Below are 25,649 nucleotides of genomic sequence, written 5' to 3'. Positions count from 1 at the left end.
ACCGGCTGAATTCCCCTGCTCGGATCCCGCTCCGTGCGGGGCCGGGTGCGGGGGTGCTGGGTGCGGGGCCCCGCGGGGAAGCCGCCCCCCGTCGGGGCCGGGGGCTCCGCGGCTGCGGGCGGGGGTGCGGGGTCCTGCGGCACCGGCTGCCAGACGGAGAGCGGCCGCATGCACCGAGGCAGCCGGAGCGGGGTTATTTTTATGCGCACGTGGAGCACGTTTCAGTGCTAAATCGATGCCTACGCACAGGCGATTGAAAAAAAAAAAACACCACACACAACCAACACACCGCGGAGTCATGGATCCTAACACGTCAAAAATGTCTTTCATGCGCTAACCACAGACTGAATGAAGGCGGCTTCACAGAAATTCATGAATGGGAGCTCGGGCGGCCGGGGAAACACACGGGCAAACCCGCGATCAGCGGGGATCCCGAGCTGCCGGGCTCCCTGCCCCTGCTGCAGCCCCTCCGGGGCAGCAGCGGCGGGGCTGGGGGGGGGAGGACAGGCACCGCGGCCCGGAGGCTGCTCGGGGAGCGGCGGACAAAGGCGCCCGCCTCCCGCTGCAGCTCGCCGGCTTCAGCCGACCCCCGGCCCCGCTCCGCGCCCGGCTCCCCCCGCGTAGGGGCGGCTGCAGCAGGCGGCCGCCGCCCCGCTACCGGCCCGCGGCGAGGCGGGGGCGCGCAGGCGCGCCGGGCCGGGGGGCGCCCCCCTTCGAGCACCCCCCGCCGCTGTTTTTTGGGGGAGAAAGCCCGGGGACGCCGCTTGTGGAACCGTCGCCCGCGCAGGGCACCGCCGGCCCCTGCCTGGCCTTTCCTGTGGCATTTGCTTTCTCGCAGCGCTGGCACAGACACGCCGCTTGCACAAAGAAATAGTTCGAGCTGCCTGGCAGGTACACACTTCCATCTCTCAAGCAAGGCCCTCTGGCATCTACGTACAGTTGAATTAATTGTGCGTAAATGATTTTTACCATCTCAGTGTAGTGAGGTTTGGCCTGAACGCTCACACCAGGGTTTTAGTACAAAATGGTTACCGTGCAGCAGTGCTGTACGTGGACACTTAAAACAATTCAGTGTTTCTGTAAGGTTAGGGATAAACAAGCCTTTTCCTTAATTCTTCGCACAGTCTTGTGGTGTCTTTAGTTAACTTCTGTATTTGTTTTCGTGCTTTGATTAAAGCAAAAATCTGCATGTTGGCAATTTCTCAAAAAGAGTCAAGACTGCAGGAAGTAATGAATGAAGTATACAGACAACAATTTACTGTAATATCTTAATTGTATAGAACTCTGCAGCCCCAGATCTGTGTACAAATTACACTCATCTCTTTCAAAGACAAAATGTGACAAAGATTATCACAGTGGTTTGTCTGTTCCGTAAACTGAGCAGGCTTCATGCCGTCACTGTAAAACCTGCCACTGAAGCACACCTGGCCTGGTGTGCTTCAGTGACTTTTAGGAGAGACCCCTTGTCTCTGCATCCTGGCACACATCAAAGGATGCCTCCCTTTGCAGGATGAGTACACCAAGCTCACTGTATTCTGGGCTGCAGATTCATGTGTGGGCCTGGGATAGATGAGCTACAGCTTTTTTGTGGGAGGGACAAAAAACAAATGGATTTTGTTGGCTCCACAATTTCGCTGTGCTGCTGCCGTAGTTCTGCAGGTACGCTGCAGTGAGGTCCAGGCAGCGTGTATCCGATGCGCCTTACGCATGATGCACCTATTATCGGTGTGGATGCGTAACGCCAAGCCTGACAGCAAGTCAGGCTTTAGCCAGCCTCACCTGGTCTCTTAAGGCACAAAGCATACAGATGCTCTAAACGAAGCACAAGCAGAGGTGTCAGTGCATTTCTCAGGCAGAGTCTATTTCTCGATTGAGAAAGGCAGGGGCATAGCACTCTTCAAAACGCAATTGAGGAAAGCACTTGAGAAAACTTTTGTCATTCAGGCAGGTACTTTAATTGTCTAAACAGTCAATAGAACAAGTCCTAACTATTAAATTGAAAGTGGAAAGTATCTTACAGCTAGAGTACAAAAGAAAAGAAAAGCAGGTACTCATTCACGTGTGTCACAGAACTTTTCACCCCACTCTTACTCCCTTAGTTAAAAACAGAATTCACCTCTATGGAGCACTGTAAGACAACTAGTTAAAGCCCACAGTTGTCAAGCATTGGAACAATACTGATAAAATAAGTACCTGGGAACAGATACGATTAGTTTTGTACTAATGCTCCCTTCTGTGATGACATAAGGAAACCTTGCTTGAGTAGAGTTTTGTTTTAATCATTTTAAAATCATTCGTGTAAACAGATAATTACATTGTAAATCCCAATTCAAGTGGTAGAGATTCATGAGGAGGTTTTAGGAGGGCTGTAATCACCTTCATCAATCCTCCACTGTCCATGAAAATATGTATTACTAATCTCAATTGCTTGAGCTAGTCAGCCCTCATTCATCCTACATGTTTGAGCATACCTTCATATATTAGCATCAAGCGGAGAAAAAAATCCACATCTCTGAAAGAAGACTGGTAGATGATTATGCTGTTTTAATACATGAAGGAACACTAACAACGCAGTGAGAAGGGTTATATTTTTAAAACAAGAAGATTCGTAAAAAACAAAAAGAATCTCAAGATTCTTTTAGGTGAACATAACGACTGAAAGGTTCCTTGTCCCCTAAACGTATCTGATATTCCTGATATTCCACTTCCATCATCCTCATACAGTGTTCTTTTAATGTAACGTCACATTCTCCTGTCTACTGCATATAGTACCTTTTTTCCCAGATGGTAATACTGAGGACTTTTCTCCAAAAGAAAAACTTAATTTAGTCATCAGTTCTAATACTTATAGGAGCTTTCCTACTTATGTAGCCACAACCAGATAATAATAGTTTCAGTGTTTGAATAACTAGTTGCAGAATTGGGCTCCCAGATCTCCTTAGAGAAAGGAACAATATTTTCCTGTAGTGCACTCCACAAAGGTCTATGAACTACTACATGACACAATATAAATAATGCTCACCTCTCAGTGTTATTTATTAGGATGCAGCATCTTAAAACACACATTTCTTTGGTTTTGCTAAGGCCAGTCCCTAATGAACAATAAACATCAAAATGCTAAAACCTGACATAGCAGCTGCTCAAAATTAAAAGCATTTGCACTGTTACTACAGCTGCTGCAGCCATGTTTCATGAAGAAGTTGCTTTTTTCAAGTATGCAATAAGATCAGCTCTTTCATTCTGCTTTTTAATTCCAGCAAAAATCATTTTTGTACCAGGAATGTATTTCTTAGGGTTTTCCAAATACTCCATCAGTGTACTCTCACTCCAGGAAACTCCTGAAAAACAAACAAAATACCCCCACAGTAAACTGCAAGGCTAGCCCAACATCATATATTTACAACAATTACCAAGGGTCTAAAGTGTAAGGTGTGGTGGTGCTCCTGAACATAACGTGCCCACAGTTCAAGAGAAATGTGAACGTGAGTGTAGCATAATATAAAATGCACAAGGTGTAGATCGTGTTCGAGTCATTTTAGTAAATCAAACACAAATCCTTTTTAGCATCAAGAGTTGCAAGTCATTGAGCCAATTAACATAAAACTACTTACTGCTTTTAAACTATGTATCTTTGCAATTCCAGTAACCAGAAGATACAACTATCATTTTATTCAACTGTTCAAAATGAGTGTCTGCAGATCAACATTAAATTCATCAAAGTTGTGCTCCACTGAAGGGCCTTAGAAAAAGAGTAATCAATGGCCACTTCCTGGAATATCTCCACAGAAGCTGAAAAAGCATTAGTGTTTTCTTCCAACACAGCTAAATTCTGTCTCTGTCAACAGAAGCCTACTGTTGTGCTGAAGACTATCGAAATACCTCATCATAATGACATGTTCAATTTTATCTTCTGTCCTCCAAAGTTGACTTTTCCCATTACCTCAAGTGGATTTAGATATCACTTTGTTAGCTTTCTTTCAAAAATTACTACTAACATCTGTATTATTTGTTCACTAATTTTTCAATGAAAAACCATAATTAACAGATGTTGAAGTACATGATGTTTCACACCAAGGAATTACCATTATAAAGTGAATGTCAAAAAACAGCTCCCAGAAATCAAAAGAAAATAAAAAGTCAGTAAATTCTACAACACTGCAGTAACCAGAAAAAAAACAAGACTGTATTTGTAATTAATAGCTTGATTTAAATATAATTTATATTCAAACAATATCTATAAAACAACCCCCCAAAATTAATACACAGAATTATTTTCCATTTTTAGGTGCTCCATCACCTTTCAAGACTGACTGTACTAAAATACACAAGGCAAGTCATTAGTTACTAGTAGGTGATGATATTTAGTAAAACGTTGCTGAGTAAAACAACTGCAGCACGCCACAATGCCAGCAGAGGGTAGTGACCAGCAAACAAAATCTAGAAGCATTCTTAAGGAACAGAAATGAAAATCTGCCCATTGATATTACAGAGTTCTGGGAAGCTATATACATTCTGACTTGCCATGCTAAATGCTGCAAGAATTTCTTTTTAATTTAGGGGACGAATAGTTTTGTTTCTGAAACTATAGTTCAGACTCATGTATAGTAACGCAAAGTAGATGGCTGTGAGAGTAACTCAATGTGATTAAGCCTTGGTATTGTACCTCTAAATGTTTGTTTTTTTTTTTTTTTTTCCCCATCTATGTTCTCTCCAGCACTGCACCTCATCCATGTCATCTGTTAGCTTTACCTTTGTTCTTGTTTGCATCTGAGTAAGAAAATCCTGCAGCTTGTCCTGTTCTGCGGCCAAATAAACCCCAAAGATTTGGTCCTGTCTTGTGCTTTCCACCTTTTTCAACTGTGTGGCACTGAGAACATTTCTGAATAAAGATCTTCTTGCCTTTTTCAACATCACCCATTTTGAGCTCTGTCAAAAAATTTAAAATAAAATTGCACAATGTTATAGAAATGTTCGCTCTTATATTTGTCATCTCCTTCTGCAGTTTTAGAAAATATCTCCATCCATCTTGCACAGTAATAAAAGATAATATGCCTCAAACTAATGAAAATTTGAGCTGGACTTAATTATGAATTTAAGTTTCAATAAGGCTTCGTTAAGGTGCAAAGTTTCTTAACACGATCTGGTTGTTGATGGTCATTAATTTTTTTTTTTTTTAAGTGACCTAACTTACAATTAGGGAAAAGCATCATGAGTTTTTTGCTGCATCTCTGAGGGATACTGAATATTCCACTCACATCTTTGGAAGTTAAGGTAGCTTTGAGTTACTTCCATGGTAAGAGTAAAGGTCAATGTACTTTTGTCTAGAAGACCTATTTAAAACATAGCAGCACCTCAGGATTTCCCAGTGGGTCACAGTGCTACTGAGAATGTCTCCAGAACTGTAGAATTCAACTCCCATCACCTATCCAAAACATCCCTCACTCCGGTCTATCCTCCCATACCCGGGAAATCTCTTGAAAGCAGGAAGGAAGCTGCCACCACAGTAGAGATGTGAAGATTCACAAGGATTATTCCCAGCCAGAAAACCAAACTTCTAGGAGCCCTTCCAGGTGCTTCTAGGTGCACCTCATCCTGACCTCACAGGAAGAAGCCACAGGGAGATGCAAAGCTTAATGTTTTCTAATACAACATATTAATGTAACCATTAAAATATTTGATGAATAACCTTAATATTTATTGATTAGATGTTATTTTCTACGGTAATTAATGTAGAAGGACTTTACAAAAATGTCCTGTAATCTGACATCAAAATAACCAAGTACAAGCATTTGCTTTTCTAGTATGGGAAAATGAAAAGTTGTAATTACTTCCCCTTTACTTAGGAATACATTTTGTTAGGATTTATTAAAACCATGCAATTATTTTATAACAACGTGAATATAAGCATGTCTTCAGTTAAACAATAAAAAGAATACTCTTGAGAACCAAATACAGCAATATGCTGAAATTGTTATTTAGACAGGAAATCATTGTAATGAAAAATGCAGAACTTGTTGAAGACTGTTTTCACAAATATTTTGTTTTAAATATGCTCCCTTACAGGTCCTATAAATAACATCTGTAGACAGTATGAATTCAAAATCAGAGGGCTGGACAGGAAAGCTGATAAATTAAAAGAACAACAACAAAAAAAAAAAAGCAAAACCGAATATAAACAGTAACAAACAATGACAAACAACAGTTTTAACGTGTTATTTTACAAGAACTAGGTCTTTACCAGAAGGGATGCTTTTGTGCATAAGTATAAAATGTGTTGTAACACCTTTTCCAAACAAATCCAGATAGAAGGAATTAAAAGGATGGCTTCAATGTATAAAGGCCTGAAAAATGAAGTCTGGTCATTGTAGATATACAACTTCAGTAATGGGGCACTTGAGAATGCAATCAATAAAACTGCTAAACAATGCAATCAGAGGCAAGCTATCTGTAGTCTAATAAAGCAAGAATGGAACAATGTTTGCTGTATCCAAGACAACTTCGTATTGTATTGATGATGACATGCCAATTGGGAAATGTTCAAACACAGTATTCAAAGACATATAATCAACCTGATCAAACAACAGTAATGACAGAAATTCACTGCAGTATAGATAGTGATCAGCCAATTAAAAATCACTCAACAGATGCATGTTAGACAATGTTAACTAAACCAACAATGTGTAATAAATCACTAATATAAAGTGATTAATTTTATATAAAAGGGAGCTGTGGATTCTTTGTATTTGCCCAATAAGATATTCGTGCTTCACACTGTGTTTGACTTACAGAACAATGTTAGGTTTACTTTTTACCATTCAGTTCTAACTTTTTAAAAATTTAATAGTCTAGAGAATATATTCAAAAAGAGTCTTCATCAACCACTACAGGGTTTTGATATTTATTCTAGTAAAAGTTAGTCTTTAAAAAAAAATCTCTTCTGAGGTGAATGTTTCTTTCTGAAAAAAGTACTGGACAGAAGCTCTGAGAACCTGAGCTTTATACGCAGCATTGGTCTGGTGGCAGAGAAACTACTACTCGTATTTACTACTCATTTCCATCTCTGCCAAAGCAATCTGTACCTTCTTTAGAAATCTATTTGAGATCTAAACAAGCTATTTGAGATCTAGATAAAGCACAGAACTATTTAAGAACCAGCACAGTCTCTATCACAGGAGACCCTTCCCTTCCTCATTCTTCTAGAATGGTTACTGATAACCACACTGTGCACTAGAATTGCAAAAGTGCAGACAAATGCTGTTTTCCTTATCCATTCATAAAACAACAGCTAAAATTTACTTGACAGAACCGCTGGTGGTGAACAGGCACCAATTATCTAGAAAAAATGAAGTGTTTTTTTTTTTTTTTTCTCCCGCATGCAGTCTGCACGGTTGACTAGCAGATAAAGCAGTGCTTCAGCACACAGTGAGAACCAGCCAGGAACTGGCATAGCTGAGAAAACAACACAGAATCCCACAGCCTGTTTGCAGAAGTTTTTCACATAACCAGGAAAAAAAAAAAAAAGGAAATCCTGTTTTGTGCTAACAGGAAAGCAGCACGATTTTGAAAATGCCAAGGTGCCAGCTACGACAGCCACAGCCGCTCTGCCCTAACATACGTGTATCTTGGAAGACTCTTGTCTGAGTTCTTAATCTAAGACCCTAATTTGAAGATAGAACATACTACTTAAGATACTTAAGAAATCACGATATGAAAGGAACAAATGCTGTGTTTTTCTTCACAAAAAGGCAAATTGCATCAGCCACATAAGCCAGGGTCAGCAGTTACACTGGATCCAAACTCCACGTCCAAACTCCACATCACGCGAAGCGAGGCCGCGCCGGGCAGGGCAGAAGCCTCAACGGGACAACAGCACAGCACAGGAGCAGCCACAGCCAGCCACAGGATCGTGCTTCCCTACTTAAATTACTATGTAGGTACCATCCTTTTTTAAAATAATAAATTCAATGTGTAATTAGAAAGTGAAGTGCCCAGTGTGCGATTACAGCCCATGGACCATACTTCTTCTAGTGCCTTATCAAGAATGAAGAAGAAAATGTTTTCGTTGATTTGTCTCCAAACAGATTTTTAAGTGGTAATATCTTTCAGCTTGAAACTTCAGAAAACAATAGGTAAACCGAAGAGTTCTGCTCAGGCCGCGTCCCTTCAGAGACCCCCTCTTACTCTGTCGCCTTTCAGCTGGCCAGTGCTAACCGGGCCTCCGCGCCGAGGCCTCCCCCAGGGCTCGGCGCCCTGACGGCGGGGCTGGTGCCGCCGGCTCGGTGCCGCCGCCGGGGAGCGCCCAGCGCCCAACGGTCCCGCCGCAGGCCGCCCCTGGCCGCCGCCTCTCCCGTTTGTTCCGGCGGGAGCGGGCGGCGGCGGGCGTCGTGCCATGTCGCAACTGTCGCAACGGTCCCAGCGGCAGGGCACCGCGGGGCGTGTTCAATGGCCGGTGCCGAGCTGGAGGTGCCCCCGAGCTCCGCCGCAGGCAGGAGCAGGCTGGGGGCGGCCGGCAGCCGGAGGCCCCGCGTGCAGCAAGGCACAGGCTTGGGAGCCCCCAGCAAATGGCGTCCTCGGGTCACGGCCGCGACACGCTGGCTGCCCTGGTGGTCTGCTGGAGAGCTGCTTGCGTTCGGACCCAGCTGTTAGAGATGTGGTGAACTCTCCAAGCAGCTTTGTAGGAAACGACCTGGTGGACGCTTAAACTGACGGTGAGCCAGTGCCCTGGCTGTGAAGAAGAAGGACGGGATCCTGGGCTGTGTTGGGAGAAGTGTGACTGCAGGACGAGGGAGGTGGTCCTGCCTCTGAGCACCTGCAGTGCTGCACCAGGTCGGGGCTCCCCGCGGAACGGGAGACATGGAGCTGCTGTAGGGGGTCCGCGAAGGGCTACAGAGATGGTTATGGGACGGGGGCACCTCTCCTGAGAGCAGCTGGGGCTGATCAGCCTGGAGAAGGCTGCCCCGGGACTTACATATATATATGTCTTAAAGGAAGGTGCCAAGAAGGAGCCAGGCCCTTTTCTATGGTGCCCCGTGACAGGACAAGGGACAAACACCAGAGGCCGAGAGCTGGCACAGGCTGCGCGGAGAGGCTGTGGAGCCTCCTCCCTCCTTGGAGATGCTCCAAAGCTGACGCGATCGTGGCCAGCCTGCCCTAGGTGGCCCGGCTTGACTGGGGGGCCGACACGGTGCCCCCACAGGTCCCTGCCCAGCTCCACCACGCCGCGGTGCTGTGACGCCGCCCCTGCGGCAGCGCAGGCAGCGCCCCACAGGCCAGCCCCGCCGCCCGGGGCGGTGCGGGGCGGTGCGGAGGGGCGAGCTCCGCCCGCCGGCGGCGGGGCCTTGGCCCCGAGTGGGCGCGGGGAGGCGGGCGGAGGACATGTTGTCTCCGCGGCGGAAAGGGCGCTGCGGCCGCTCCCCGCCAGCCCCCGAGAAGAGCCAGCGAGCCCTGGCGGCCCGGGAGTCCAGCGGCGGCCACGCCATGGAGGAGAGCAGCGGTTTTCGGCTGTCGGCCGAGTGCCTGGACGAGCCGCCCAACAGCCGCGTCTTCGTGGTGCTGGGCAAGGACACCGGGGAGGCGCTGATCCGGGAGCGCTTCTCCCCGTTCGGAGACATCCAGAACATCTGGCTCTTGCGGGACAAGCGCACCAACGAGTCCCGCGGCATCGCCTTCATTAAGTTCGCCCGCAGCTCGCAGGCCTGCCGGGCCATGGAGGAGATGCACGGCCGCAGCCTGATCCCTGACACCAAGCCCATCAAGGTACCGCGCCTCCTCCTCCTCTTCCTCCTCCCTGCCGGGAACGGGGCTGCAGCAGCCACCGCTTCCCTTGCCCGGCGGCCCCCAGCTTCCCTCCCTTCTCAGCATGGCGGCAGGAGGGCGGCAGGCCTCGGCCGCCGGGCCCGGGCTTGCCGGCTTCGAGGAGCGGTGTCCTCCACGTACAGAGGTGAAGCCGCCCCGTGGGGCCGCCTGGGGCGGGGGCCGGCCGGGAGCAGCGCCCCCAGCGCCCTCTGCCCCCCTCGTGGGGAAGCGGGCAGCGAGCTGCCTGCCTCAGCTTGGCTGCGAGAGCGAAGCGCCGCTGGGAGCTTAAACCAGGGAGCTTTTAATCTTAGGCACGTGTTTTATTGAAACTTTTTTTTTTTTTTAGATCACTTGCTGGTAGGTTTCAATCTCTCGAACTGTTTTCATAGTCCCCAAATAAACATAGAATCAGAATGGCCTGGGTTGGAAGGGACCTTAAAGACCCCCTGCCATGGGCAGGGATGTTACCTACTAGATCACTTTGCCCAGGGCCTCATCCATCCTGATCGTGAACGCCTCCAGGTGAACTGTAGGAATAAAGTTTAATTAATTATTTTTTTTGTTGTTGACTGCGTACTAGGGCTGCCCTGTTGCAGTGATGCATTTGTTGCTATCTCAGATGCCCCTTGTAACATTGGTCGTGCTGGATTGGGTTTTGATATTCCTGACTGTTTTTCATTATCTGAAGTGAGAATTTCTGGCCACTGTTCTGCTTGAGAAACCAGTGGGGGTGTACCATACTTGTAGGTCTCTTGTTGCAGGTGCGTCTATGATGAGAGATGTTCATGCTCACATTAGGAAGGCTGTGTTATGTGAAAGATAAATACAAAGATTTGTTTTAAAAACAAACCTGATATGTGACTAAGCCCTTTTTTTCCATTAATTAATGTCTATGTAATTTTCTTGTTAGGTATTTATTGCACAGTCAAGAGCTTCTGGAAGCCACCGAGATGTTGAAGATGAGGAGCTTACACGTATCTTTGTTATGATACCAAAGTCCTATACAGAGGAAGATCTGAGAGAGAAGTTTAAGGTACTAATTTGCTAATTATTATTTTAAACTAGCTTTTTTTTCTTAATTTATCAGAAGGGCTTTTTCAAATATTTTTAATTAATGCACTTTTTATTTGTTCTAGATGTATGGAGACATTGAATATTGCAGCATTATTAAAAACAAGACTACTGGAGAAAGTAAAGGTTTGGGCTATGTGAGGTATTTAAAACCATCACAAGCTGCCCGAGCAATTGAAGAGTGTGATCGAAGTAAGAATCTTACTGAATTCTTTAAAGTTTCTCACGATGAGTGTGTACCATCATTTGTATACCTTTAAATTTTCAGTTTTGTTTGCAGGCAAATTATTTATGCTGTAAGCACATTTTGAGACAAAAAAATATATTGCAAGTAAAAATAGTATTACTAATGTTCACCTGATTACATCCTTGCATTCCAAACTCTTTTCACTGATATTACTTACAGAGTTTGGTAAACGAGTGCAGTGCTTTTCTTACATGAATTATCATCAGTCTGTAATGTAGCCTCCATACACAGGAGAACGTGATTTTTATGTATCCCTGAGAACTTGTTTTCCAACAAAAACATATCACTGTATTTGACATGAAACTTTATTTGATAATCCTTAGGGATTCTGTTGTGATCACATTTACTTAAGAACAAAATCAGGCTAATTGAAGTTTTTATTTTTTAAACTTAATTCAAAGATTAATCTCTTACAGAAAGTAAGACTTGTCCCTGCTTCATGATCAACCGTCATTTACACCCTAGCACCAAATCTTAGCAGCAGCCTTCTAGTCCAACCTCCTGTTCAGTGTTCACTTAATCACAAATTTTGAACACCTTGGCATGTGGGTGTGTTTTTTTTGTTTGCTTGTTTTTGGTTTAAGTAATATACCTGGTATATCATAAGTAGTTCTACACGAATGTTTTATCCCTTTACAAGAATTGTCACAAATATGAGCCTGAGATTGCTTAACTGTTAAATTTTCTTTCTTAGTTAGTAATACCTAAATTATTGATAAGCAGAACCTAGATCAGTACAAAACATGAATGAGCAGTTACAGTTCTGTGGAAATTCAGCTGACTGCCTCTACAACATCTCTGGGTCCTGCAGAGTATCTCAGGATGATTGAAACAGGAAGGGACCTCTGGAGGTCTTGTCTTCCCTGCTGCTTAAGCAGGGCAGCCTAGGGCAGGCTGTCTGGAACCATGTCTAGGCAGCTTTGAATATCTCCAAGGATGGAGATGGCACAGCTTTCGGGGGTAACTTGTTCCAATGCTTGGTCACCCCCAGAATAACTAGGCTTTGTTGCACTTAACACATGAATATGTTTTACGTGGAGTATGTTAACTTTCATGTCATTGATTATGTCAACATTCAAGAGTTATACATTAAAAGATAGCGCTTAAGTGGGTTTTCTGAATAATATATTGCTAAATACAGTACTTGGAGAATGCAGATCTGGTTGTAGATATTTTGGGTACATTGAGGTGTTCTTTTATGTGATTGTTTCTTTTAGGCTACCGGGCCATTTTGGCTGAACCTAAAAATAAGTCATCAGAGTCTTTTGAACATGAATACTATAGTAATAACACAAGACAAGAACCAAGAGGAAATGCATTTCCATTTTGTAAGTCACAGCTTTTTATAGTAAAAATGATTTGTAGTCTCAATCACAATGTAAGACTGCGGTTTGATAGAAGGGAGGCTAATGGAGGTTTAGTTTGACAACTAATAGATTGAGTTAGAAAATGAGTCAGGCATTTCATTTCAGTATTTTCATGGTTTGCTTTGCTCTAGTTGCCTGATTATTTCAAGACCTGCATTGATGAAATAAACATGTTACCTTTAGTGTTTAATTCACTTAGAATAATTTTAAAAGTTGAATGAAAAATACGTTTGAAATGAAGGCTTGCTAGTGTGATGACTTTGATTTATTTATTTTTATGTTGATTCTTGAGGTGGGCAGCCAGAGTTTTGTAGTTTTGAAAAAAATGAGAGCCGAATTCAGGAGTCAGTCTCCAAACGTCTGTCAGTGGTATCACGGCTTCCTTTCGTCCAAGAGCAGCTGTTTGCCCTCTTTGATCTAGTCCCAGGACTAGAGTATTGTGATGTTCAGCGAGATCCTCATACTAATAATGGTAAGTAAAGTACAAAAAAAATCTTCACTTTTTTTTTCCTATTGTTGTGGTTTAACCCGGCTGGCAGCTAAACACCACACAGCCGTTCGCTCACCCTCCCCCCTCCCTCTCTGGGATGGGGGAGAGAAACGGGAAAGTGAAGCCTGTGAGTTGAGATAAAGACAGTTTATTAAGACAGGAATATAATAATAACAATAATAATAATAGTGATAATGATAATAGTATTAATAATAATAATGTATAAAAAAACAAGTGATGCACAATGCAATTGCTCACCACCCGCTGACCGATGCCCAGCCTATCCCCGAGCAGCCGGCCCCCCACCCCAGCCAGCCACCCCTATATATTGTTTAGCATGACGTCAGATGGTATGGAATACCCCTTTGGCCAGTTTGGGTCAGCTGTCCTGGTCTGTCCCCTCCCAGCTCCTGCTGCACCCCCAGCCTGCTCGCTGGCAGGACAGAGCGAGAAGCCGAAAAGTCCTTGGCCTGGTGTAAACACTGCTCTGCAACAATTAAAACATCAGCATGTTATCAGCGCTCTTCTCATCCTAATCCAAAACATAGCACCCTACCAGCTACTATGAGGAAAATTAACTCTGTCCTAACTGGAACCAGGACACCTATGAAGGGAACACCACCTTTTAATTGTACTCCAGTACATTCAGATTGCAAAATAAAGTAGTTGTGGGAAAGAATTAATGTTCTTATGTACCAATGCTGGCTGCTATTACCGATGCATGAGCCCAAAAATTCAGTTTTGTTTGAACACCTGTTTACAGATAACTAACAATAAATACAAATAAGGTTAATAGAATCTCAAGAAGGGCAGAATCAAAAATATGAGAATTAACGTTTTGGTCAAGTGAAGTTAATAGTTTGGGGTATAATAGAAGAAGAAAAATTTTGAAAATTGTACGTCTAGCTTGAATGTTCTGTAAACAGATAATTTAGTTTTCATCTTGAAATAGCTGTGTGTGTATTTGTCTAAGAGCAGACATGAGTAAACAGGATGAAATAATTCCAAACAAAACTTGTTTTGTATTGGACGAATTGTTTTTATTTCAGTCTTGTTGTTTTGCTATAGCTGAGAAAAGCATGAAAGAGTGCTCTACTGAAACAAGCTTGAAATGGAAACAATTCAGAGTGTTATGTTGTAACTTTACAGTACTTGAGATTCATTTGTTGATGGAATAATTGCATTTTAAGCTGAAATATGTAACATTTTTTTTCTAGTTTTGTCTTGGGGAAGAAGACATGTTTTGTTATGTTGCTTTATTACTATATTTTCAAATTAATAAAAATAAAGCTGATTTATCACTAGTTAATTTCACAGAAGTTTTATTAACAAATGTTAATGTTGCTAGTAAGGAATGCACTGTGTGGTAAAGAGACCTAGGAATTTTGTAGCATCAATGACTGACTAATATGTAGCTTGATCCTACTACTTGCTTTATGTGAGTGTAGTTTGTTAGGATGTACTTGTATTGTGCTGAAACCATGTGCACTGTATTTGTAGGGTATGCTGTGATTCAGTACAGTACTGCTGCATCAGCTATATATGCCAAGTATAAACTACATGGTTTTGAGTATCCTCCTGGAAACAGATTAACTGTCATTTTTCTAGAAGATGGGAACGATAGTTCAGAGTAAGTACTAATACATAGAAAAACTTGTAACCTGTTTTCTAGAGAGCAAAACTATTATTAATCTTTTATTTCAATATGAAAAGGAACAGCCATGTCACTAATATAGTTTCATATTTGGAGATAATATTCTCTGAAATCCAGGTGTGTTTTTTTAATAGTTTAGAATGAATCTCTTGACACTTCTTAGCCTGGTAGAGAAAGAAAACCTCATCTAAAACACATTATGGCCTTGTTACCCTATACGGGGACCTTTACAAAGATTCTCAATAAATTCAAGTTTTTCTAATATATCCTAGAAATATGTATTCTAGTCTTTTTCTATTTAAAAACAGGTATCACCTACTTGATCTATTGGCAGTGTTTGTAGTATTGCAAACACTGCCAAGAGATCATGTAGGTAGAATAAAACTGTTACTGCTGAGGCTTTGATACCTGCATTGTATGAGGATTGTCAGGTTTTACTGTAAACCATCTCTTGTTTGTTCCTGTGATTTGAATGCTCATTAGAAATTGGCATGGCTTAGGTGCCTTCCAGTATTGAAAACTTCAGCTTAGTTTCATCCTAAATTAGTCTAGTTTGTCATCAAAGCTATTCCAGGATATGAATGAAAAGACTGTACGGAGGGACAATTGGGAGATTCACTTCAGAAGTACATGCCTGCTTTAAACTAAAACGATAATTCATTGCAACCATCCTTCTTGCAAATGTTTTTCTTTACTCTTCGGTACTTCCTATTACTTCATGGCCTTATAACACCGGGCTACAAAGATGTTGAAGGGCCTATAGGGGAAGACGTATGAGGAGTGGCTGAGGTCACTTGGCCTGTTCAGCCTGGAAAAGAGGAGGCTGAGGGGAGACCTCATCGCGGCCTACAGCTTCCTCACGAGGGGGAGTGGAGGGGCAGGCGCCGGTCTGTTCTCTTTAGTGACCAGTGATAGGACAGGCAGCACAGAGGGGGTGGTGGTGTGGCATTCTATATTAGAGAGTGTTTTGATGTTGTGGAACTTGAGGCTGGGACTGATAAGGTTGAGTCTCTGTGGGTTAGGATCAGTGGGAAGGCCAACAAGGCAAGCATCCTGGTGGGGGTCTGTTATGGACCGCTGAACCAGGATGAGGAGACTGATGAGGAGTTCTACAGGCAGCTGGCAGAAGTTGCAAAATCGTCAGTGCTTGTTCTTGTGGGGGACTTCAACTTCCCAGACATACCCTGGAAGCACAACACAGCCCAGAGAAAGCAGTCTAGGAGGTTTCTGGAGAGCGTGGAAGATAGCTTCCTGACGCAGCTGGTTAGAGAGCCTACCAGGGGAGGTGCACCACTAGACCTTCTGTTCACAAACAGTGACAGACTGGTGGGAGATGTGGTGGTCGGGAGCTGTCTTGGGAAGAGTGACCACGAAATGGTAGAATTCTCTATTCTCGGCGAAGCCAGGAAGGGGACCAGTAAAACCGCTGTCTTGGACTTCCGGAGGGCTGACTTTGAGCTGTTCAGGACACTGGTTGGCAGAGTCCCTTGGGAGGTGGTTCTGAAGGGCAGAGGAGTCCAGGAAGGCTGGGCAGTCTTCAAGAAGGAAATCTTAATGGCTCAGGAGGGGTCTGTACCCACGTGCCTAAAGACGAGCTGGCGCGGAAGAAGACCGGCCTGGCTGAACAGAGAGTTGTGGCTCGAGCTTAGGAGAAAAAAGAGGGTTTATAACCTTTGGAAAAGAGGGCGGGCCACTCACGAGGACTATAAGGTTGTTGCGAGGCTGTGCAGGGACAAAATTAGAAGGGCCAAAGCTCATCTGGAGCTCAAAAGCTGAGGTGCTTAATGCCTTCTTTGCCTCAGTCTTTAGCGGCAAAACCGGTTGTTCTCTGGGTACCCAGTACCCTGAGCTGGTGGAAAGGGATGGGGAGCAGGATGTTGCCCTCACTATCCACGAGGAAATGGTTGGCGACCTGCTACCGCACTTGGATGTACGCAAGTCGATGGGGCCGGATGGGATCCACCCGAGGGTACTGAGCGAACTGGCGGAGGAGCTGGCCAAGCCGCTTTCCATCATTTATCGGCAGTCCTGGCTATCGGGATGTCCTAGTCGACTGGCGGCTAGCAAATGTGACGACCATCTACAAGAAGGGTCGGAGGGTAGACCCGGGGAACTATAGGCCTGTTAGTTTGACCTCAGTGCCAGGGAAGCACATGGAGCAGATTATCTTGAGTGTCATCACGCGGCACTTGCAGGGCAACCAGGCGATCAGGCCCAGTCAGCATGGGTTTATGAAGGGCAGGTCCTGCTTGACGAACCTGATCTCCTTCTATGACCAAGTGACATGCTTAGTGGATGAGGGAAAGGCTGTGGATGTGATCTACCTTGACTTCAGTAAGGCTTTTGACACCGTTCCCCACAACATTCTCCTCAAGAAACTGGCTGCTCGTGGCTTGGACTGGCATACGCTTCGTTGGGTTAAAAACTGGCTGGATAGCCGGGCCCAAAGAGTTGTGGTGAATGGAGCCAAATCCAGTTGGAGGCCGGTCACTAGTGGCGTCCCCCAGGGCTCAGTGCTGGGGCCGGTCCTCTTCAATATCTTTATCAATGATCTGGATGAGGGGATTGAGTGCACCCTCAGTAAGTTTGCAGATGACACCAAGTTAGGTGCGTGTCTCGATCTGCTCGAGGGAAGGAAGGCTCTGCAGGAGGATCTGGATAGGCTGGACCGATGGGCTGAGGCCAACTGCATGAAGTTCAACAAGGCCAAGTGCCGGGTCCTGCACCTGGGGCGCAACAACCCCAAGCAGCGCCACAGGCTGGGAGATGAGTGGTTGGAAAGCTGCCTGGCAGAGAAGGACCTGGGAGTACTTGTTGATAGTCGGCTGAATATGAGCCAGCAGTGTGCCCAGGTGGCCAAGAAGGCCAACAGCATCCTGGCCTGTATAAGCAGCAGTGTGGCCAGCAGGTCTAAGGAGGTGATTGTTCCCCTGTACTCGGCTCTGGTGAGGCCGCACCTCGAGCACTGTGTTCAGTTTTGGGCCCCTCGCTACAAGACAGACATGGAGGTGCTCGAGCGAGCGCAGAGAAGGGTGACCAAGCTGGTGAGGGGTCTGGAGAACAAGTCTTACGAGGAGCGGCTGAGGGAGCTGGGATTTTTCAGCCTGGAGAAGAGGAGGCTCAGGGGCGACCTTATCGCTCTCTACAGGTACCTTAAAGGAGGCTGTAGAGAGGTGGGGGTTGGTCTATTCTCCCACGTGCCTGGTGACAGGACGAGGGGGAATGGGCTAAAGTTGCGCCGGGGAGGTTTAGGTTGGATATTAGGAAGAACTTCTGTACTGAAAGGGTTGTTAGGCATTGGAATGGGCTGCCCAGGGAAGTGGTTGAGTCGCCATCCCTGGAGGTCTTTAAGAGACGTTTAGATGTCGAGCTTGGTGATATGGTTTAGTGGAGGACTTGTTAGTGTTAGGTAAGAGGTCGGACTGGGTGATCTTGAGGTCTCTTCCAACCTAGACGATTCTGTGATTCTGTGACCCGAGGGAATGGTGTCAGGCTGTGACAGGGGAGGTTCAGGCTGGACATCAGGAAGAGGCTCTTCACCCAGAGGGTGGTTGCGCACTGGAACAGGCTCCCCAGGGACGTGGTCAAGGCACCAAGCCTGTCGGAGTTCAAGAAGCGTTTGGACTGTGCTCTTAGTCAAATGGTCTGAATTGTTGGGTAGATCTGTGTGGTGCCAGGAGTTAGACTCGATGATAGTTATGGGTCCCTTCCAACTCGGGATATTCTATGATAGGCTATGAATCCATGCAAATATGCAATTGCTTTTCTTATTCCCCAATAGAACAAAGGAAAAAATACTGGAGAATGAGAGCTGGAAATGAACTTCCTGCGATTAATGTTCTGACTTCTGAATTGAATTTCTGTGCTCTCTATTGAAAGAAACAGGTGAAATTTGTCCCTTTGTTCTTCTAGGCATCCTTCACAAAAAGTTGTGGGCTCTGTAGTTAGTTTTCTTTTTTACTATAGTACTGGAGTACTATAGAGGAAAGTTTTGTATCTCTGTATGTAGAAATACAAGTGTTGTCAGTGAGTTCCAGGTAGTGTATGTACTTTCAGACCACATTTAGTATGAAAGCCTGACTTTCTCATTAGCTACTTGAGTTTACAGATTATTTTTTTTTTCAAATTTTAATGCACATCTTAACTTCAGCAAGAGAAAATAAAGATTTTTTTAAGGTAACTGTTACTTAGCTGTTTATCTAAAGTAGTTTATTATCACTTCTTGCAGCCTCATCAGAAAAATGGCAACACAACTGGTAACAGCACACGTGTCCTCAGTGTTGCGGAATAACAATCCAATTGTTCAGCAGTATAGGACACCTCCTGTAAGTTAATATAGTGGATACTGTTAATATCTGGAGTTTTTACTGACAATAAGAATATGTCAGTACAGAACGTTGCTCACTGCTTTAGATGCTACATCTTTAAAAGAGATACCTCTGGTTGGTTTGTGTATTTCTGTTTTCTGTAAATGTCTGACCTTATTTTTATTCGTTTTCCAATTTAACGAAATAACCAAAATAAATGAACTAAGATTAGAATTAACTGTTAGAGTCTATCTATGTCCCGTGGTAAGGACAAAAATTATAAACTGAATAACAAAAAAAAAAGTGTCAGTTTTTATCAATTATTTTATATTTGCCTTTTTTCTTTTCTTCCTGTCTCAGCAGGCTTTTGGAGGAACCTCTGGATCACAATTACTTCAACCCCAAACTGATGCCATACTTCCACCACACAAAAAAAAAGTTCCACCTGACACTTCTGTAAAAGAAAGGCTTTTCATACTTTTTCATCCCCATCCTTTACCTGTGAATGTATTGGAGGATGTTTTCTGGTAAGGCCCATAAATAAGTGTTTTCTAACCATGGGATATTTAAAATAAATCCTGAAAATAAAAAAGGTTGCAGTCAGGGAAACTCTTTCCAGAAAAGAACATGCATGGCAAAAGTAAGTGATAAGTAATAGTTTTTGAAACAGGTGTGTAATGGAATTTGCCTGGAAACAGATTGTAACATTACCAGTGCAACTGGTTAATTAATGATTTATGTTATCAGAAAGAGAATGTCTAGTCTCATAACAATTTTTTAAACAAAAACCATAGTACTTCCTGTTTTTGTATTCTAATCAATTTTTTTTTTTTTGTAAAATGTTTCCATAAGGAATTTTAGTATTTTGATAGATTTCCACAGTAACGTTTTGAAGCTTTTTCTGAGATGTCCTGAGACATTTTGGTAGTTTGCGCCTTACGGGCAATATTTCAACAGTCATTTCATGCTACCTTTACACGAGGAGCAAAGACTTAGCTGAACAGTTCCTGCCATCTTTAAAACAAATTTGTAGCTGTTCAGCTGTTCACCAGTAGCTTGTCTACTTCTCTTCAACAGCATAGTAAAAATACATTTCCCTTTTTTAATAGCTGGCATTTGCAGTAGTTCTCTGGAAAGCCAAAATATATTCAAGGCACCAGGAGGGGAAAAGAAACATGTACCTGTGTGGATTTTAAAGCTATACGTACACGATGTTCTCAGTGTTCTTAGCAGTATACTGGAGAACAAAAAGGCTGTGTTTCCTGGTCTTGACACTTGTATAACTTCATCATGAAGGAAGCTGACTTTTTCTTTTGAAGTTTGCTAAGAATCTCCTGAGACCTTGAGAATTTGGGATTTTCTGCAAGGTTTTAGTTCTTGCTTTGGAAATGTCTTGCTGAAATGACTCAGAAAGGTGAATCAAAGCTGAAGAAGTTCATTTAAATGAGATGGAAGTGTAGCCCCTGAATTGTCTGGTGTTTTTTATTTGGGGGTGGGTGGGTAAGGGTTTTCTGTCATTGTGTTGTTTTTTTTTTTTAAGTACTATTTACTGTTTGACTATGAAATAGAACAGCTTTATGTATTCTTTTAAATAAGAATTACAAGTACCAGTGAATTATCGTAACATTCAATGGAAGATATTGCCTATAAGCTCTTGGTTTTATTTCCATTCCTGCGTGGAATTTTAGAGAAGAGAATATGAAAATTGGGGGGTTTTAAAGCATGGTGGCACAAGACTATATTCTCGTATGTATGCTATGTTGAATTCACAACTATGAAATCGCATATAGTTGAGGTTGGATAATAAGTATCAGTGCTGCAGCAAAACCTCTGACCTAACTACCTTTATTATTACTTTTTCAGTCGTTTTGGACACTTGATAAAAGTTTACCTTGTGGCTGGAAAAAATGTAGGCTATGCAAAATTTGCAGACAGAGCAAGTGCCAGTGATGCCATAACTGCGTTACACGGCAAGATTGTGAATGGTGTCAGGCTTAAAGTAAGGTTGGCAGACTCGCCTACGGAGGAATCTAACAAACGTCAAAGAACTTACTAAGTAGGTGAGTACCCACTCTGAGCTGTTACTTAAGTTCAAGTTAGACTACTTGAAATAGTTAGAGGCAAAGCATTTTCAAGTTAGTTGTGAATGTCATGTTAATTTGAAACTTAAAAATTAGTTGTTAGCTAGAAATAGACATAATTTGTGTGTGTGCATATATAATATATATGGCTGTGTGTATGCTTATGTATACACACCTATTTTAGTGAAGAAATCTTTATTTTTGTAACATTTGAACAAATATAAACCAGTTGATTAATAGAAATAATCTTATATGCATAAAGTGAGTATCAGATCTTACTGGAAAGAGCATTGAAAAATAAACAGTATAAATGAGATCAGCTTGTACGTGTCTTTCTTTCATTACAAACACATGCCCTGAGAATGGTGTTGGATAGGGATACAGAGTTTAACCTTGAAAGAGAGATGAAGGAAGGGATAAATAAAGTGGATCTGTAAAGAATAAAGTGGACGTGTAAAGAACAGGGAATGTTGCCAGGTGAAACCAAAGGCCTTGACTTGGTTAATCTAGACTCTCAGAAATTGGGTGTAGCTGGAATGTGTTATGGTGAAGAAGATACTGTGGAGCCTGTTGTGATGGGGTTGAGGTGTATGTTTAAGTTAATTAGTTTGAATATTTTATGTTTATGGCCAATAAAAACTGGCAGAGCTCATATAGAAAAGTTTTATAGACTTCAGGAACCAAAATTCACTTGTTCTTTTAAAATACTGGCTTGAATCAAATTATATAAAATTTATATATGATTTATATATGTATTTTTATACTCAGGCCTCTACCAAAAGAGAACTATAGTCCCAGATAATTTCAGTAGCCATATTATTAGTGTAGTGTAATACAAGTTTCCACCCCCTTTGACCCAGTCAAAAAACATTACTTACAATCTTAACTCTCTTCACATCAATATTTTACTTGAAGTTTCATTCCTTGTACCTATCTTTATGTAGATACGTTCTATGACCAAGGAGTTAATAAAGACCAAGAGAGACTTTACCTGCAGTGTTCTTCTCCCTTTTTTTCCGAAGGACTTTTATGTTCTTCTTTTGTTAAGCAGAAGTTACTAAAAGCCTTCCTAGTCTTTATATACAACTTACTTGAAAACAAACATATTTTTTGCTTTCTTTCTGCATGCAATTGGTGCTAGCACTCTTTAGAAAGTGTTTTTTTTTTTTTTTAAATCAGTAGCTCTGGTGAATGTAACTTCAAGCGATTTTTACCCATGCTTTTATCTTTATCTACCAAGTTTTTGTTTTTAAAGGTACTTTTTTTAAACTTCCAATAATAGAAGACCAACCTCTTTGTCACTAGCGGAAAAACGATGATGTAAAGTATAATGTAATACCAGGTCTCTTTTCATAGTAGGAAAAGACTACTTTTTACTAGAAAAGTGTAGGTATAATACACATCCAAAGTTAGTAAGATAATCTATACTTATATCTTCTCACTCATCTTTTTCTTTCATTTTTTGATTGTCAAGCTAAAAGTATTTTTTCCCACTAAATTGCTTATCTAGCCATCTTTTAGAAATAAAGCTTTTATTCTTCTGCTCTTTCGTAATACACCTCAGGAAAATACTAATTTCTCCAAAACTGGTAACAGGCTGCAGTCATGTCCTTAGTGAAGATGATATTGCGTGTGAATTGCAAGATTTTCTTTCTAGAAAGGAATGACTCTGAAGGGTATTAGAGCTTACAGATAATTAACTCTTCTACCTACTTCGTTACAAAGGGAATAGTTGAGAATTCTTGGGTTTATTGAGGAATTTCTGAATGTAATAGGAGGGAATATTAGCACTGGAGAGAAAGTATTACTGTCCACACTGTAAAGGTCGTCTAACAGTCTGAAGGATGTTAAGACGACAGAAAAATTATTCAGAGACAAAAAACTGAGTTCAGAAGAAGAACAGAAACTGAAGAGATGGCTTAAACTTCATCTATAAATATGCTTAAGTAAGCAAAGAGGTGGGTGGGTGGCTTTTTTTTTTTTTCTCCCCACTAAACAAAGGCTAGTTTAGGATCCTAAAACTGTAGCTTCCTGTGGTAGGAAGCTGATGCGAGGCATATTCACAAGGTAGAAATAAAGAATAAGCTTTTTAAGATGGTAATTACGAATTTGATGACTTTACATTGGAAAAATAATGTGTTTTGCAAGGCACAGACAAGTTATGATTGTATCTTGATTCTAGACTAAGACTTTTTTTCCCTATGGCTTGAGATATTTAAGAAATCAAACTGAATGTGTGATAGTGCTTTCTGCTTTAACATTTCAATAAAGTGTATTATGGTGCTTTAAGCTGTACTGTAATAAAATGAACAACTGGGAATGTCATAGATGCCATAGAGGATATATGCAGATGGGATAAGCAGAAGAGCAGGTATAGAATGGAAGGTATTGGTTGTCACACCAAAACAGAGGACTTCCATTGACTGCAGAAGCTACTTTTTCTACTACACTAATGTGAAAAAATCAGGAGAGGATTAGCCCTATGTGTCTGTTTAGATTTTTTTTTCTTTGTTATTAAAATTGTCTTTTTTACCTTCTGATTTTCATAACACCACTAACATCAAAAGAAGGGAAAAATTGATTGTGTTGGACTTCCAAATTCACAGTAAGGAATTGGGTACTAGTAGAGGTTACTGAGGTAACTAAAAGGAATATTTGCTAATATTTTTGAAATGTTTTTCCATTATAGCAAGAACTTTAGAAGTTAACCTTTGTGCACCCGTACACACGTTTTTCCAGAGTGACTTTTGAGAAGTTTGAAAATCCTACATCACTGATTTGGTTTGCATTTTTTTTTTGTGTTGGGGCTTTATTAAAAGCACCAAATTTAATGTGTATTTATAATGATTCATTACTGTGCAAAAATACTCTTAAATAGTAGTTGTATCATCGTTGAAATATATATATATAAATAATATATATATATATTTTAAAAATAACTGTTTCTTATCAACAGTACACTGCAGGAAAAATTCTGGCTTTCACACACTGCTCAGAAAAAGAGGTACATCTCCAAAAGACAGAGAAGCACATATATGATAATTCTCTAAATATGTTAATTTTTTTCACTTATGTTGTTGTAACACCTATTTTTGTTTTAAAACATAATTATGTTGCTTTTTGATACTATTTTTATACTTGTGTTTTTTCTACAGAAACTAAATAATGACATGACCCTCAGCTGACTGACTGACTGACTGAAAACGTGACTAGACATGGTTCCTGTGGACAGTGACTCTTTAATTGTTAAGAAAATTGATCTTTATATATATATGTGTGTGTGTGTGTATATATATATACACATGGTACTTTGTTTTCCAAAATATGGCCATGCACCTATTTAAAAAACAAACAAAAAACCCCTATTAAGCCATCTAAAATTGTATGCTGATGGTTGTTCTTGTAGTAGCCTGTCATCTTGTATTACAGAAATATATCTCTTGTGTTTAACTAAATTCCTCCTCTAACAGGGAAAGTACGATGATGGGAGGGGGGATAAAGGAGTCAGCATTTTGGGGCTTGACTTGTTAATTGATAATGGTTCAGATTATGACTGCTAAAATAGAAGGCACTTCCAATGGCCAGAATTTCATTGAAGTACATCAATAAATTAAAATTAAATAACTTTCAAAAACTACTAGCAAGTCTGTCGGTATTAAGTCAAATTCAAGAGAATGGCTGTACTCATAAAAATGATTCAAGTATGCTCTTAAATATTTCACTCATTTGGGCCAAAAGTATTCATTAAGCTTTATGTGCTGTTTAGTGCAAAGGACATTTGACTGTGGGACAGGCTATCAGAGCTGCTTATGTTATCCTTCACTATCTTGAGTCCCTTTCATTACAGCTATGGCAAAACCATGGAGTCTGGGGACTTTTTTTTCCATCTTTCATTTTTGAGTGCTTGAGTGCTATTTTTTTTTTTAAGAATCTTTCAATGAATACATTGTTTAAGAATCAGATAATCAAACAATTTGGTGTTTTGACAGGACAAAGAGGATTTGAGCATTGACGAAGAGTAAACAAACTTAATTTGGATAAGTATTTGCACAGATAACTATCAAACACCAAATACTCTTCTGTGTACCCTGAGTACTATTTGTTGAATTGAATATATGCTCATTATTAAAGTAACTCTTACAGATAAAATTGATAAATTCTAGTTGTATGCACACTGGTGTACAAGCATGCTCTCCTGGAAACATGTACCTGGTTTCCAGTTTTTCCATTTGTGTTCCCTTAATCATCAAATGGGGGGAGACAAGTGAGCAGCCACAACTTGCTCTCTTTTCGAGCACCTTTGGAAATATTTCCTTCCAAAAATTCCCCAATCCATAGGAAAATGGGTGAGAATACAGTCCTACTATCTAATATTCCTGGGAAGGCTTTGGCATTTGTTTCTATGCAGCTCTCCGTGCTACAGGATCATACTCCTCCTTTACACTCTTTGCCTTCTTCATCTTCTTAGGCCCCCTTATTCTTTTCAAGACAACTATTTCTTATTGGGGGAATCTTTGCAGCCCTATTTCTAGTGTTCCAAGCTCCTGACTTTCCCAGTCCTGATGGTCAACTGACATGCAGGAGCACGATGCCTTTTAATTAGTGATTTTTCTCATCTCTTAATTTAAGCTATGTGT

The 25,649-nt window shown here is 41.9% G+C and overlaps 2 protein-coding genes across 8 annotated transcripts; one reads left to right on the top strand and one right to left on the bottom strand.

Moving 5' to 3' along the window:
- Positions 1–884: 884 nt before the first annotated feature.
- LOC308198027 (cytochrome c, somatic-like) lies at positions 885–8,324 on the bottom strand. Of its 4 annotated transcripts, none has more exons than XM_080599553.1 (3): positions 6,239–8,324; positions 4,750–4,926; positions 885–3,338 (listed from the first exon to the last, which is right to left on the bottom strand). In XM_080599553.1, exons 1-3 carry the CDS (start codon positions 6,258–6,260, stop codon positions 3,190–3,192), a joined length of 348 nt encoding a protein of 115 aa, XP_080455679.1. In that variant the 5' UTR covers positions 6,261–8,324; the 3' UTR covers positions 885–3,189. The 4 variants fall into 4 exon arrangements, with proteins under 4 accessions (XP_080455679.1, XP_080455680.1, XP_080455681.1 ...); XM_080599554.1 differs by having other exon boundaries at positions 8,182–8,318; XM_080599555.1 differs by lacking the exon at positions 6,239–8,324 and adding an exon at positions 5,463–6,231.
- Positions 8,325–9,319: 995 nt separating this feature from the next.
- Positions 9,320–24,646, top strand: RBM45 (RNA binding motif protein 45). Of its 4 annotated transcripts, none has more exons than XM_080599512.1 (10): positions 9,321–9,756; positions 10,706–10,828; positions 10,932–11,058; positions 12,331–12,441; positions 12,773–12,952; positions 14,471–14,600; positions 18,853–18,949; positions 19,295–19,458; positions 20,795–20,991; positions 24,168–24,646. In XM_080599512.1, exons 1-9 carry the CDS (start codon positions 9,376–9,378, stop codon positions 20,985–20,987), a joined length of 1,506 nt encoding a protein of 501 aa, XP_080455638.1. In that variant the 5' UTR covers positions 9,321–9,375; the 3' UTR covers positions 20,988–20,991; positions 24,168–24,646. The 4 variants fall into 4 exon arrangements, with proteins under 4 accessions (XP_080455639.1, XP_080455637.1, XP_080455638.1 ...); XM_080599510.1 differs by having other exon boundaries at positions 19,292–19,458; XM_080599513.1 differs by lacking the exon at positions 24,168–24,646 and having other exon boundaries at positions 9,320–9,756; positions 20,795–21,324.
- The last annotated feature ends 1,003 nt before the right edge of the window (positions 24,647–25,649 follow it).

Source organism: Anser brachyrhynchus (genome assembly GCF_964034855.1).
Source record: "Anser brachyrhynchus genome assembly, chromosome: 7".
Taxonomy (NCBI): domain Eukaryota; kingdom Metazoa; phylum Chordata; class Aves; order Anseriformes; family Anatidae; genus Anser; species Anser brachyrhynchus.
Note: the sequence above shows the minus strand (reverse complement) of the source record. Positions and strands in the feature narration are given on the sequence as shown.